Here is a 16202-nt window from a genome sequence, read left to right as displayed (position 1 = left end):
GGTAGCTGGCGAGGACTTGATTTTCCACTGCTCATGATGCCAAAGTCACAGAGACAAATGTCATTCTGAAAACACTTTTGCCCTTGCTTTTTTACCCTAGAAGAATCTTTAGAACTTACACATCACGCTATATACTTTCTAGAGTGACGTCTCATTGCTTTGGAGTCAAAGATTGCACAAGGCTTTGAAAAAAAACCCGCGGGTTAGGGGGAAGAATTTACCCGATGCTCCCCAGCATGTCGTAAGAGGCGACTAACGGATTCTGTTTCTCCTTTTACCCTTGTTAAGTGTTTCTTGTATAGAATATAGTCAATTTTTGTAAAGATTTTAGTCAAGCAGTATGTAAGAAATGTTAAGTCCTTTGTACTGGAAACTTGCATTCTCCCAGTAAGGTAATATATTGTACTACGTTGCAAGCCCCTGGAGCAAATTTTTGATTAGTGCTTTTGTGAACAAGAAACAATTGACAAGTGGCTCTATCCCCTCTCCCCCCTTTCCCCGTCGCGATATAACCTTCGTGGTTGAAAACGACGTTAAACACCAAATAAAGAAAAGAAAGAAGGCTTTGAAAAAGATCGAGGTTCCATAAACAGCATCTTCAATTTGGACGTGTCGATTCCGTATGCGAGTCATTTTCACTGGGAGACTTAACACTGTTGTTCATGTAATATTAATGGGATTATCGAGTAGTGAAAATGAAAAACAAAAAAAAGATTCTAAACACGCTCAAAAACAAAATACATGTAATGACCATGAAAATAAGGTTGCTTGCAACAAATACGGGATGGTCTGGTCTGGTAGCTGCATGACAGTTGGTAGCTAGAGCGATGGACTTGTGATTCTCGGGTCACACGTTCGAATCCAGGCAAAATGGACATGGACAACTTTATGTGATAACTCTTAAAGGCACAGTGCAGCTCACAGCCTTCGTTTTGCGTTTTTGTTGCAGCTGAGTGCATTTACAGTTCAAAAATCCTCCTATGGTAGTAAAACAAACTCAAAACTACCCAACGACGACTTCTGTGAAGCTCGACAGTTTTTTGTTCACGCGAGTGCATAAATTAACCTAGTTATTACGTGGTGTTTGGTCGGAGTTCGATTCAACTGAGTGATTCCGACCTCCATTTTGTTTTACACAAACTCATGATGACGTCTGACATAGTTTGCTTTAGTGACGTGTCTTTTTGTGCATGATGTGGTGATCTACCTGATCTAAATTTAGATCCAAAAATAGGTCAAGACCAGCCGGGTCCGAGTACAAAATTAATTCGTAAAAAAAAATCGCAGTTCTTGACTCTTTGGGTGCAAGTCAATGAAACTTGGTAGTTCTTCTAACGGATAGCTGCCTGAGGTATGACTAAAAGCCCCAGGGGCTCCGTGCACCTGGATTTGACAAGTTCAGTACCTTTAAGATGGTATCCATGTCAAATCCTCGTTTCACCACCGTGCCATGTTAAAGGCCACTGTTATTCTGCCAGAAGTGTATATGGCTGAATACACCTCAACACACACACATCTGTTGCTGCTATTTCCACTGAGAGGAATCGACCCGAATTTCTCAGTAATGGAATATGAGAGCCATGAAAACGGACAAAAAAATTACAGAGTACCGGTACACTATTTTCAGCAGAACTGGCAATATCATTCATCAATAAGATGAGTCCTGGCCAATTATCACAGTTTCAGAGTGAAATCCTTAACAAAAAGTACGAGGAAAGGCTGAAAAAGTAATTCTATGTATCACAGATTTGTTAAGGCTGCCTGAAGATTACAAATCATATGGAAAAAGACATAAAAAAAACAAGTCGCGTAAGGCGAAATTACTACATTTAGTCAAGCTGTGGAACTCACAGAATGAAACTGAACGTAGTCCGCCGCTAGTGCAAAAGGCAGTGAAAGTGGCGAGCCTGTTTGCCGCGGTAGCGATTGCGCTGTGCTTCATAGCACGCTTTACTGTACCTCTCTTCGTTTTAACTTTCTGAGCGTGTTTTTAATCCAAACATATCATATCTATATGTTTTTAGAATCAGGAACCGACAAGGAATAAGATGAAATAGTTTTTAAAACGATTTCGGAAATTTAATTTTGATAATAATTTTTATATTTTTAATTTTCAGAGCTTGTTTTAATCCAAATATAACATATGTATATGTTTTTGGAATCAGAAAATGACGAAGAATAAGATGAAATTGTTTTTGGATCGTTTAATAAAAAAATAATTTTAATTACAAGTTTCCGATTTGTAATGACCAAACTCACTCATTAGTTTTTAAGCCACCAAGCTGAAATGCAATACCAAACCCCGGGCTTCGTCGAAGATTGCTTTGCCAAAATTTCAATCAATTTGATTGAAAAATGAGGGTGTGACAGTGCCGCCTCAACTTTTACAAAAGGCCGGATATGACGTCATCAAAGGTATTTATCGAAAAAATGAAAAAAATGTCCGGGGATATCATACCCAGGAACTCTCATGTCAAATTTCATAAAGATCGGCCCAGTAGTTTAGTCTGAATCGCTCTACACACACACACACACACACAGACAGACAGACAGACACACACACATACACCACGACCCTCGTCTCGATTCCCCCCTCTATGTTAAAACATTTAGTCAAAACTTGACTAAATGTAAAAAGAGACAGACACTGCACAAGAATTGATCATACACATAGCAAAATAGTATATACATGTACAAATTCAGTTTCGATTCTCAGCAGCAACATGAAAGAAAAAGAAGAGAGAAATACACGAAGAAGACGATCTTAAAAATAAAGCCACATCAACAACCTAGAAATACAAATTGCAAAAACCTGAAGTAAAAGAACACGCTTTACAAAACAAAATCGTGTCAATTCAAATTGCACACTACAAGTGCTGTTGTATGTATACATTACTAATTTTCCCGGAATAATTACTAACTTTCACCTGTAAATTACTAATTTTTAGTTTTGGCTCACTTCCTGACGGATTGCTAGTGCCAAAACTAAAAATTAGTAATTTTCCCGTGAAAATGAGTAACTAACAGGTGAAAACAGTAACTGACAGCGTTAATTAGTAATTATCACGTGATAATGGGTAACCCCAGGTTTAGGCACTAGTAAGCCGTCATAGGGCTTACTAGTGCCAAAACCTCATAATTGTAATTATCAAGGGAAAATTACTAATTTTCCCTTGATAATTACCATTTTCACGTGTTAATTACTAATTTTCCCGGGAAAATTACTAACTTTCACCTGTTATAATTACTAATTTTTAGTTATGGTTCACTTCTTGACGGATTGCTAGTGCCAAAACTAAAAATTAGTCATTTTCCCGTGAAAATTACTAATTATCCCATGAAAATGAGTAACTAACAAGTGGAAACAGTAACTGACAGCGTTAATTAGTAATTATGACGCAATAATGGGTAACCCCAGGTTTTGGCACTAGTAAGCCGTCATAGAATCTGCCAAGGATTTTACAGGTCATTTTCACACAAAAAGAAAACACAACAGAAACCAGATTTGGAATATTGTTCATCAATATTTCATCAGCCTGTTGCACATTTCTTCAGGATGGTAATGACAACAAAGGCATATCATTTGGTATGTCACTTCCACTTCAAGTTTGCCAGACAGGGATCAAGTCCCACACATCAACAAACAGAACAGAACCACGCAGTTGTGCGGAATGTGGTCGTGTAAAATGAGCCCTCTTGATGTCCAGGCACCAGAGTTTTAAGCAGCAGATGGATGTCCTGGTAGCTTGGTTTTAAGGATGATTTGCGGTTGACTAACAATACTTCAAGTGGGAATGGGTCTGAAACAGAATAATGTAATTTTTAGAGTAAAAAAACTCATAACACAATAAAAAGAAGAGATCTATTCATCAGAAGAGAAAAATTAGAAAAAAACCAGAAGACATAAATTGTAAATTTCCCCTGACCTCCTGGCCAAAGATATTATTCAGAATCTATAAATTCCAAAGTCCAATTTCAGCTGAGATTCTAAATCATACAAGATTTTTGAATGCCATTTTCCTTCAAAACTTACATACTATCTACAATTTATATTTTCAGCTAGTCAAAAATTTCTATATGTCTCATCAGTATATATCATTTCTAAAAGTCTGCATAAATCAGATAAAACATGGAAAATTGTACTTTGTACACATTTATACCGTACAGCTAATCATCTTAAGTCAAATACAAAGAGAACAACTAACAATTAACTCACCCAGTAAGACTAAACTGTTTCTCTCCAAACACTCGCAGCATGAAAGACGCCTCGCTGTCGGGTTTGAAGGTGGATGGAATGATGACATAAATCCCAGGATCCAACTCAAAGCGACCGCTGACTTCACGGAAGTTGATGTAGACGCCATTCTTCCCACAGTCAGGCGTGTAGCGGAAGTGTCTCGCTGGCAGCTTGCTGTTCGGCGTGTCAGTCTGGCATAAAATGATCAAGCTTAATGAAAAACAAAGTTGGTGGAAATCATTGCTTTTTCTTCTTCAAAGCAATATCAAAAATAAATATCTATTTATCGTGAAAATGGAAATCAACAATAAAATCGGGGAAAGGGAAGCTCAGTTGGTCGAGCACTATACTCGTGATTCTAAGGTCACAGGTTCGAATCCAGGCTGGGACGGACACGGGGCAACTTTACGTGCAGACTCAGAGACGGTTTCCATGTCCCAACCCCATGTCACTACAGTGGCATGTAAAAGACTTCGGTCATTCTATAATTGCAAGTGGCTGATTACACCAAAACATGCACACACCTGGGTTGTTGCTGCTAGCTTTCCACTGGGAGGATTGAGACCCCAATTTCACAGCAATGGGATACTAAAGTTAATGAACTGAAATGAAATCAAAACTTGACTAAATGTAATAAAAAGAAATTCAATCTGAAGTAGCTGCATTCTTTTATATGAGGGGATACCATATCCTTTTAGATGAATGCTTGGGCGCTGTGGCGGGGTGGTAAGACGTCGGCCTCTTAATCGGAAGGTCGAGGGTTCGAATGCCGGTCGCGGCTGCCTGGTGGGTTAAGTGTGGAGATTTTTCCGATCTCCCAGGTCAACTTATGTGCAGACCTGCTAGTGGCTTATCCCCCTTCGTGTGTACACGCAAGCACAAGACCAAGTGCGCACGGAAAAGATCCTGTAATCCATGTCAGAGTTCGGTGGGTTATAGAAACACGAAAATATCCAGCATGCTTCCTCCGAAAGCGGCGTATGGCTGCCTTAATGGCGGGGTAAAAACGATCACACACGTAAAATTCCACTCGTGCAAAAAAAACCACACGAGTGTACGGGGGAGTTTCAGCCCACGAACACAGAAGAAGAAGAAGAAGAAGATGAATGCTTCTGGGCAAAAAAGAAACAATATTCTGGCCACAGGGAACAAGTGAAAGAACAACATTCAGATGCCTAGCTAGCACACTGAGAGAAGCTTCAACTTTGTCATGTGGCCACACTCTGCCGTGAGAGACACGCATACGGACACATACACTCACTCACCGAATTGATCAACAATGCGCCTTTCCCTCCATCACTTACAAAACCTTGTAGTTGGAGCCTACAATCACAACTCCGGCAGGAGCACTTACTGCCCAACATTTTCATCATCAAAAAGAATCCAAATCCAGACTGCTAACATTCCAAAATTCAGAATAAAAAAACAAGAATGGTAAGTTATTGCAGCGTTTAATTATCAACAAAACAAAACGATACATTTACAAGTACAAGTTACGTAGACGATTTTGAGATCAGTTCATTATTCCTATCCTAAATGTTTGTCTGTTTGTCTACTTCAAGACCACTGGGTCAACGTACTTGTAAATGTAACATTTTGTTTTATCAATAATTAAACGTTCCGATAACATACCATTTATGTTTCTTTTATCATCAAAAAGGGTCATGAGCAGCAAACAGAGAGTTTACCTTATAAATGGCAAAGCCAATCTGCAGACTTTTAGGCTTGATGCGCCGTGACGTCTGCTCGAGATCTTGCATAAGGGAGATAACTATGTTGCACTTTCCTTCACATTCTGCATCATCTGTGTCTATGTTGAACTCATCTGTTCAGAGAAGAACCAAAACTGTCATAACCTGCATTATCACGACAGTTCTAACAGACAAAACATTTGTCAAGTGGAATTGACCCCCTTTGTGAGACCAAGGAGTCAAGACTTCCTCCTTTTAAGATCTGGCGTTTTCAGACTTTCTGTTCATAACCTCTGTAAATTTACCTCCATTTTAAGAATCTCTTAATTTTTAGACCTGATTTTCTAAGAACTTTGGTGGTCTCACAAGAGGGGTTCCACTGTACTATCAGAGACTCTGATCATCAAATATCATAGAAAGAAACGTAAACGTAAACTGTTATAGAAAACACCTAAAGACATTGTTCCTTCTGAAATAAAATAAAATATTTTCACAGCTAAAAACTAAAAGTAGCAGCAACAGCAAACAAGAATAGGTACAGCAAAAAAAGGGCAACTTTAATTTCAGATTCTAACATGCAGTCACAGACATTTGCTGGTTGCATTTTTATAATTATTTCACACAACTTTTTCGTTTGACCAGAAAAAACACAAATTTTTTAATTTGCTGTCACATAGCATTTGTTATTTGCAATGAAAAGAGTGTGAAAAGCTAAACAAAATATATAAATAGAAGGTTAAAAAACATGTGTTAAAAGAATGACTAACGAACAACTGACCAGCCTCATGCAAAGTGAGCAAGAATTGTGGGTTGGTGGCGAAGAGGTCAAGGTTGTTCCGAGATCCACCTGCTGATACACCTGCTGCCCACCCCCCTCGAACAGTCTCCATGTGTCCTGGAATCCAAGAAATGCATGGTTTAAGCAAAATTTCATTCCCTTACATGTCATAAAATCTACCTAATGCTGTATTTTTTCAATATAAGGGGATCATTTTTTGTCAATCTAGATCAGTGGGTCTTACAGTTAGTTACATATCTAATTCATGTGATGAAATTGGAATTCTTTGCTTTGTTCAGCCGCACTGTAGCTTACCATCTAGATCTATCATATCTGCAGGAGAGGAGGCCACCAAAATTCCTCAGAAAAAAAGGTCAGAACAGCACACAGAACCAAAGTAGACAAAACATGATACATGTAAATGAAAACAAAACCAGCAGCTGTTTCTTTCATATTGGCGATCCCCCTGCATAAACATAATGCTGGATGCTTGTAGTACAGAGGAACCCACCTATCAAGACCTCAAATAATCTGAGAAAATCAGATCTCTTAACAGAGAGGTGTGGGCGGGGATGTAGCTCAGTCGGTAGCGCACTGGATTTGTATCCAGTTGGCCGCTGTCAGCGTGAGTTCGTCCCCACGTTCGGCGAGAGATTTATTTCTCAGAGTCAACTTTGTGTGCAGACTCTCCTCGGTGTCCGAACACCCTCGTGTGTACACGCAAGCACAAGACCAAGTGTGCACGAAAAAGATCCTGTAATCCATGTCAGAGTTCGGTGGGTTATGGAAACACGAAAATACCCACCATGCTTCCTCCGAAAACGGCGTATGGCTGCCTAAATGGCGGGGTAAAAAACGGTCATACACGTAAAATTCCACTCGTGCAAAAAACACGAGTGTACGTGGGAGTTTCAGCCCACGTACGAAGAAGAAGAAGACCTCAAATAATCTGAGAAAATCAGGTCTCTTAACAGAGAGGGAGTCTTACAATGGGAGTAAATATACAGAGGTTATACAAAAAAATTCTGAAAAAAGACTGTCTGAAAAAGAAGGAGGTCTTAAAAACGGGGTTCTTTTTTTTTCTCTCCCAAAAACGGCGTATGGCTGCCTAAATGGCAGAGTAAAAAGTCATACACGTAAAAATCTACTCGTGCAAAAAACACGTGTACAAGAGAGTTTGAGCCCATGAATGCAGAAGAAGAAGAAAAGCGGGGTTCCACTGTATCGTGAAGAAGAAAAGCGGGGTTCCACTGTATCGTGAAGAAGAAAAACGGGGTTCCACTGTATCGTGAAGAAGAAAAGCGGGGTTCCACTGTATCGTGAAGAAGAAAAGCGGGGTTCCACTGTATCGTGAAGAAGAACAGCGGGGTTCCACTGTATCGTGAAGAAGAAAAGCGGGGTTCCACTGTATCGTGAAGAAGAAAAGCGGGGTTCCACTGTATCGTGAAGAAGAACAGCGGGGTTCCACTGTATCGTGAAGAAGAAAAACGGGGTTCCACTGTATCGTGAAGAAGAAAAGCGGGGTTCCACTGTATCGTGAAGAAGAACAGCGGGGTTCCACTGTATCGTGAAGAAGAAAAGCGGGGTTCCACTGTATCGTGAAGAAGAAAAGCGGGGTTCCACTGTATCGTGAAGAAGAAAAGCGGGGTTCCACTGTATCGTGAAGAAGAAAAGCGGGGTTCCACTGTATCGTGAAGAAGAAAAGCGGGGTTCCACTGTATCGTGAAGAAGAAAAACGGGGTTCCACTGTATCGTGAAGAAGAAAAACGGGGTTCCACTGTATCGTGAAGAAGAAAAACGGGGTTCCACTGTATCGTGAAGAAGAAAAACGGGGTTCCACTGTATCGTGCGCTTGACAGAACTCACCGACAGTATCCAGCACACCATCCCCGTCAAAGTCCGGTCCCAGCAGACAGATGGTGACCTCCTGGAAGTGGCGACAGAAGTCCTTGAAGGACATCCAGAACTCCCCGTCGTCACGCGACTCCACCTGGATCTTACGCTTCGTGGCTTCGTCCACCCACTGCCAGTTGACGTCACTGAGAATAAAGGAAAGCATCGGTCAGCATTGGGCATTCTTTTCCTTATCTCTCTCTCTCCTCCCCTCCCCCCACTCACCTCCCTCTCTCATGTAGAATTTGTCATTTCTGTTTTATCATTTATCATTATTTTTATTTTTTTATTTTTATTTTTTTTCTTCAACAGTTTTTTTATTCAGGCAAACACAGATTTACAATGACAAATTAAAAGCATTGATACTTATACTGATAGTAAATTGCAGCATTTTAATTTTTAGTTAGTCCCTCTTTAGGGCGAGGGCTGGATGTAAAAAAGCAGACCACTGCTTAATCTATTACCCTCGTTAAATAAAGAATTGCCATTGTCATTGTCACTATCTTTCTTTGTCTCCTTTTATTCCATCTCCCTTTCAAGATTTCACTTTTAAACTTGTTACACTGCATGAAAATCACACCTGTAGAAAAAGACTCACTTGTCACTCCAAGAACCCCTCCATTCTGTAGCATCCCCCCAAGGGTTGCGTAGTCGTACTAACTTCTCCTCTCCCATCTCATGTTTGATCTGAAAAACACAACAAATTAACATTTACACAAAAAGACTGAGTAAAATAAACACAGCATTTCCAGTTAAAAAAAAGCTATGACAAATCATAAGTCATGAGGAAAAAGAGGGGAAGCATGCACTGGTTTTTAACTATTTCTGAAGATTTTGTTACTTGAACTCTCTCTCTCTCTCTCCTAGTAGATTAGTTCCTCTTTAGGGTGAGGGCCAGATGTAAAAAAGCAGATCACTGCTTATTCTACTACCCCCCTAAAATAAAGAACTGTCATAGTCAATACAGAATTTTCTATCTCTCTCCTGACAGAGAGGTTAATAATTCATCTGGGGAACTTCCTCAGCCCACAGAAAGAGGTTATTTGGACTGCATTAAATTGAAAACATATATGGCTAGACTAAGAGCACAAGTAACAAACCTTGGTGACATCGGTGACTGTGTAGGCATGTCCAGGTACCAAGCCATTGGCTTCAGCTTTCATACTGTTCCTCCAGTCTCCCTGTTTGTGTAACAAAATTGTAAATTTGATTTATAACCAAATCTCCAATCAGTAAGCAAATGTCCCTGTTCAGCAACAACTTTTGGTTTTTTTAAATCTTGAGAAAAAAAGACTTATCTAAAATAAATGCATGTAAATCTGATCTTAAATTGTAGTCTTTAAAGTGATCTTCTCTGTCTCTTCCTCTGCACAATTGAGAGTAAATATATTATTCTACAGATGCAACCCACCTATCAGCTCCCATCCCGGGATCCCCCCTCCCACTCCCCCCCCCCCCCTCAAAAAAAGAAGTAAAAGTGAGAGTGACAGGCTGATAAGTAGAGGTTACATGCTGAGTCTCAGTGAATATTAAAAATAATGGTCCAAGTTAGCAGATCATGAAAAATGCGAGCTTCAGCGAGCTCTTTCGTCACCGCGAACTGAGTATGTTTGCTCCAGAGATGTATATTTCGTACATTAGTCATTACAGCGTTAAAAACATTTCAGTCACAAAAGTAGTGCCCACAAAGAACAGCTTCTCAACCCATGAGCTATAGAGGATTCAGGCTGTTGCTGGCTAGTTATTTGTTTCGTTGCTGGGTATATATTGAAAAATCACTACCCCTACAAGTTTACAGAGGTAAAGAAGCAGACGGGGGAATAAAGAAGGAAAACAAACCTCAATCAAACAAATCTTTTCTTAAAACACATACCTGTCCTGGCATGCATCAACACAATTCAGTTGGTTTTGCTTCTGTTATTGAGACTGTTTCACCCGATAAACTGAGATAGGAACTCTCATTATTTCCATTCTTGTTGTTGGCTCCTGCTTGGCGTTTCTTCACTACTATACTATTGAATGATGTTTTGCCCTGTTCTGAACAAATCTCGTACCTTTTTGGCACAAGTGACAAAGGCACCAGACTTGTGAGCTCTGGAGATCAGTTGGTAGATGCTGGGATCGTACTCGTTCACGTCATAACGCTCCGCTAAACCTCCTGTCAAGTCAACCATAGCATCCATTGTGATCCCACCTTCTATCGCTTCGTAGCTGCCATGAAGTCTGAAAATGACAAATAAAATATATCAGCATTATAGCTGTTAGTTCAATCTTCTAACTGCTAGATTCTCCTCAAAAGTTTGAAGACCTAGTATTTGAAAATGAGAAAAGTGGGTATCAACAACACACGCAGACAGATGTACACAAACATATGGTGTGAGAGAGAGAGAGAGAGAGAGAGAGAGAGAGAGAGAGAGAGAGAGAGACAATGACAATGACAATGACAATGACAAATCTTTATTTTTCGAGGGTGACAAGAATAAGCATAGATATGCTTTTTTGCATCTGGCCCTCGCCCTAAAGAGGGACTAAACTATTTTACTATAACTATGACTAGGGAAAAAAAAGGTTACATAAAAACATTAATGGTAGAACATATAAGTTTATGTACATGAAGCGCATTATGTAGAAGCATTGTAGATCATAAGGTAGTGTTCAAAATTGGGTGTAAAGCAATGAAGATAAACGGAAAGTAACCCAACAATACATTAGCTCAGCAAAACAATGTATTACAGAGCCAAATCTTCGTGATTTTGTCACAATAAACCATAATTCCGATAATGAACAACTGTATACAAAGAAAACATACCAATCAAGTTTATTTGTTCATAGAGTTCATTAAATGGAAAGAATATTTCGTTCTAAAAGAATCTGTGTTGGTGGATTGCCGCAGGGCGTCCGGAAGAGCGTTCCAGAGGCTGCTTCCTGAATAAACAAGACTTGATTTAAATAGGTCTATCCTAGGAAGAGGAGTGTTTAGTTTTATAAAGTGGTGCGAATTCTTCAAAGAGAACTTTGAGCAAATGGTTTCGGGTGCATTTTCTGTCATAATTTTATGCATCATTATTCCTTTGTTGTAATTCATTCTTGACTTCAGAGGTAGGACCCCTATGTTGATGTAGTCTGAGTCGGTGAGAGTAGTCTGTTTGAGTAATACTACTTTTAGCGCTCTTTTGTGTAATCTGCTGAGTAGCTTTAGGGAATTATTACTTGCAGAGTCCCATAGAGTGGATGCGTAATCAATAAGAGACTGAATATGAGCAGTGAAAAATAACTTCCTGGCTTGACAATTAAGGAAGTGTTTAATTCTAGATAAGAGGTACACTTTCTTTGACACTAATTTACTAAGTTGTTCAATGTGAGTTGACCAAGACAGGTTGTTATCGATGTGGACACCTAGAACTTTGTGATGGTCGACTTTTTCCACTATATTGCCGTCAATCATTAAATCGGGACCAGTTGAGGTAAAATTCTGTCGTTTTTGTCTAGTTGTAATTATCATATATTTGGTTTTCTTTGGGTTAAGAGACATGTGATTTAGGTCAGTCCATTCTGTCAGCTGGTTTAGACTTCCTTGGAGGGATTCTGATAAGCGAGTTAAATTTTTGTTACTGGAGTGAATTGTGGTATCATCTGCAAAAAGTTCACATAAATGTTGAATATAAAGGGGGGGAGAGACAGAGAGAGACAGAGAGAGAGAGAGAGAGAGAGAGAGAGAGAGAGAGAGAGAGAGAGAGAGAGACAGACAGACAGACAGAGAGAGAGAGATAGACAGACAGACAGACAGACAGACAAAGATACAAATACTTGCACATAACACAGAAGTCATCATGGCCTCAAGGGAAAAATGGACACGCAGCAACACTTTTCTTCATTCTTTTCTCTGCTTTCGCTTAAAAACTCTTCATCTCTTTTTCAATTCATACCGCAACAATCCAACAAAATGTCAACCTACTTTGCATAGGCTTTTTCGATGAGAGGAACCCAGAATTCCCTGGGCTCTTCGCTGTGACCGTAAATCAGTTGACCTTCCACGCAAGGGAGACGATCATCGATGTAGACAGACTGCCAGCGACCGAATCGCCAGAAGTTAAAGCAGACGACACCTTTGTACTTGGGCCCTGAGAGTTGCTGGTTTGGCGGTAAAACCTGTTGAAAAAAAGAAGAAAAAAAGAATTTGAAATGAGCTCATTTGTAAAGAAAATTCATGAGTTCTGTTGACACGTTTCTTTCAACGCTGAGGAATTGCTTCTTAAATTTACAGGTTTGATTTTTCTCACTGTCGCAAAAAAAGTTCACCATCATTTTAATCTATCTCATCTTACACAATCCCTTTTTGTTTCCATCCTCATTTCACTTATTTATTCTTTTCATCAAAGTTGTCTATTCAAAAATGTCTTCCTATTATGACTTCGTATTTCCTGTTCTGATAGCCCTGAAGATCAGTATGCCATCACACAAAAGATTTTCTTGTCTTATTAAATAAACCAACAAAAATGCCTCTGGAGACAAGAATGGTTCAAAATAAGAAAGAATAAATAAACAAAGATATTTTGTTGGAACGTTTAATTATTGACAAAACAAAACGCTACGTTCACAGATATATCGACCCAGCGGTCTTGTAAGTGCACAGACAGACACTAATCAGACAAAACTTATCTGACAAAATGTTCAGCCGCTTACAGGGAATACACAAGCAATTAAGGCAATCAAAATCAAAATCAAAAGCTTCAAAATAAGGTTAAGCTACCATGTTACAGATGTTTTCCTTTTCTCTTTCACACACCAACCAAAAATACTCTCACATAAAAGAACACAACAAACTTTTTTCATTGAGGTTTCGTGTTGTGACACAGCGGCGCAGGCTGACAGGAACCAGCAGTCTCCCAGAATTCCCTGCTTGATGTCGTCACGCGTTACTCCATCGACCATCAATTCAGGGATCTGGCCTTCCTCCAGAAGCTCCTACAAGAAAAAAAGCAACAGCATGAAATCCCATGTGCATGCACAATGAAAACAAAATCCCTAGTGCTACTCTACCTCTCTCGAAAACCAAACTCATGATTTTTGAAACATATATAAGTTGACCAAGCAGCTAACTGCTAATCAACTTACATGCACACAGACACAGATAGACAGATCGATTGAAGAACACACACACATGCACACACACACACACACACTGATAGACAAACAGACACACACAAATTTCCAGTTAGCTAATAAGGAGGATAAGATAAGGAAAAGATTTCATATCATGTGAGGTTATCTTCAGGAAAATTCGGGCTGCTTTCTCATTGGGGAAAGTGAGCTGCCATACAAATGCTCCCCATTTTTTTCTTCGTTTTCCTGCATGCATTATTCATCTTTCCAAGCCCTGAGACTTTTGCTATGAACTTGGGTTCCTTATCGTGTGCAAAATGCTGTTTTGTAAGATTTTTTTCCCATAACCTCTGTAACCCCATTTTAAGATGTCCTTTTTAAGACCTGATTTTATCAGATTTTGAAGATCTTAAAAGGGAGGTTCTACTGAACTGTGTATGTATATATTTTGTACTGATTTAAATAAGAGACAAACCTGAGGTCTTAGCCAGGTGACATTGAGGTCACTCTGACCCGGTGAGCTGAAGAGAGCAGTGTAACCAGGGGGGAAGTCCGGATCACAGAACAGCTCCTCCTCTTCCAACTGGGACAGCAGCTCTTCCACTTCTTTCTTTGTCTGCAAAGCACATGATGGTAATGCACGCATCAGTGATTTTGACAGTTGTAAACTGAAAGTTTTGCTTCTTTATAAATATATGATAAAATATTTCATCTCTTTCTTTGTCTGTAAATAAGATGATGGTAATGTAAACACAGTGATGTTGACAGTTTTAAACTGAAAGTTTTGCTTCTTAAAAATGTATAAATAAATGTTTCCACCTCTTTCTTTGTCTGTAAAGTACATGATGGTAATGTACACATGTATAGTGATTTTTACAGTTTTAAATAAAAACTGAAAGTTTTGCTTCTCAAAAATGTTTGCATAAACATTTCATTGTTCAACAAGCCTATGCAAAAGCTGCATTGCATTTGCGATACATTTTTATTTAACTTTAAAAATAAAACACACAAGTATTGTTTCTTTTTGGGGGTATTTTTTCAGTTCGGGTGTAATATTTCGAACACAATGTGCCCTTTGATATAAACAGTAGATTAATAGAATCCCCGTAATTTTGCATCCGATTAATCCCTGTGATTTTAATAAGAGTACGGGTATAGGGCTACAGGAAAATAAACTTTTTTCATCACAGGATTGCACACAGAAATGTGCACTGTACTTGATACTCAGCCCTCTCTGCACCATTAACCACATGTGCGTATTTTTGCAATAATTGAGTTATAGTGCACATGTCTGTGCAGTCCTGCATAACCAATTTGGTTGAAGAAACATTGTGGGAAAAAACACCCATGTCTGTGTGTTGCCCGGGTGTTTGTTTCGATTAATTGATTGATTGATTGACAGACAGACAGACAGACACAGACAGACAGACAGACAGACACACACACTGTGCACACACACACACACAGTATGTAACTCACAGATATTTTCAGCTCTTCTTCCTTCTCCTCTTCTTCCTCCTCCACAGGCAATGTCCTTCGTTTCGCCGATCCCCCCTTCGTTGTATTATTGTTTAAAGTGCCGCTACTACTCTTTCTCCGCTCAATCGAAACACTGCCATTTCTCTGTTGTTCTTTTTTCGCTTCCCCATTCGCAATGCCGTTGGCGTTGCTTTGTTTTGAAACAACAGGTTCTTGCGCATCACTTTGAGAGCTGCTACCGCACCCCATAATTGCAGAATCTATTTGTCTGGACTACGGTTAAACAGTTTTAGCCTTGCTTTATGCATGTCTCAAGTCTGGAGTTCGTTCACCTTATTCCTGCTGTTCGTCGGAGCGCGACATATTCAACTCATGCTTTTTCACTGCTGTTCCAGTTCCACCATATTGTTGTCGCGTCTCCAGTGTATACGGAAGTGGAGGGTTTCAAGTTCCGACATGCGCGGACAGGTGCTTGTTGAAGGGACGTAACTGGGGTCTGTGCTGAGATTGAGCGAGTTTTCGCGAGGAACAGGGTTGAGCTACGGTAGGGTCACTGCGCATGTCTGGTTTTTTTCTTCGCGGAAACGCTGTTGGGTTGTGTCCAGTCGCGTCCCTTGCAACAAGATGGCGACAAGCGCGTTACGGATTTACTGTTGTGGAGAGTTGATGGACGACGATGATGAACAAGCAGTACTGTTTTATTGTTGATGTGAATGTAATGCCAAAACATCGAACTATCGATTCGAACGTCAATGAAGAAGTGAGCGTGAAAATCGAGCGCAAAACAGCCGGGTAAAAGTTCAGGGCGCTAAAGTACATTTGAGCCGAAATCGCACCCAAACTCCTGTTGACCTCATTTCTTCCCAAAATAAACATCACTGCTAAAATAAAATGCATTAAAACCAAGACAGTATCCAACCCAGTATCCTTAATTTTTGAAAGGCTAAGTGATTTACAACAAATGTCTTCTCACAATCCGTAACTTTGTCAAAAAATATTTGCAGAAGTTTCTCACCTCGCC

General features: G+C 39.7%; 1 protein-coding gene across 1 annotated transcript; it reads right to left on the bottom strand.

Annotated features, from left to right (window-relative positions):
- Window positions 1-365: 365 nt before the first annotated feature.
- LOC138975807 (calpain-A-like) lies at window positions 366-15597 on the bottom strand. Its single transcript, XM_070348558.1, has 12 exons — window positions 15182-15597; window positions 14178-14318; window positions 13424-13564; window positions 12555-12748; window positions 10654-10822; window positions 9700-9780; window positions 9198-9286; window positions 8573-8745; window positions 6707-6823; window positions 5926-6062; window positions 4217-4428; window positions 366-3800 (listed from the first exon to the last, which is right to left on the bottom strand). Exons 1-12 carry the CDS (start codon window positions 15428-15430, stop codon window positions 3785-3787), a joined length of 1719 nt encoding a protein of 572 aa, XP_070204659.1. The 5' UTR covers window positions 15431-15597; the 3' UTR covers window positions 366-3784.
- Window positions 15598-16202: the final 605 nt, after the last annotated feature.

This window comes from Littorina saxatilis, linkage group LG9 (genome assembly GCF_037325665.1).
Source record: "Littorina saxatilis isolate snail1 linkage group LG9, US_GU_Lsax_2.0, whole genome shotgun sequence".
NCBI lineage: Eukaryota > Metazoa > Mollusca > Gastropoda > Littorinimorpha > Littorinidae > Littorina > Littorina saxatilis.
Note: the sequence above shows the minus strand (reverse complement) of the source record. Positions and strands in the feature narration are given on the sequence as shown.

What these genes read in the sequence shown, in the direction of transcription:
- LOC138975807 (XM_070348558.1), bottom strand. Translation starts at nt 15,430, where the DNA reads ATGGGGTGCGGTAGCAGCTCTCAAAGTGATGCGCAAGAACCTGTTGTT. An exon ending in ACGAAACCTCAATGAAAAAA is followed by an intron (nt 12,749 to 13,423) that starts GTTTGTTGTGTT and finishes TTTTTTCAACAG; the next exon opens with GTTTTACCGCCAAACCAGCA. An exon ending in ATCGAAAAAGCCTATGCAAA is followed by an intron (nt 10,823 to 12,554) that starts GTAGGTTGACAT and finishes TGTCATTTTCAG; the next exon opens with ACTTCATGGCAGCTACGAAG.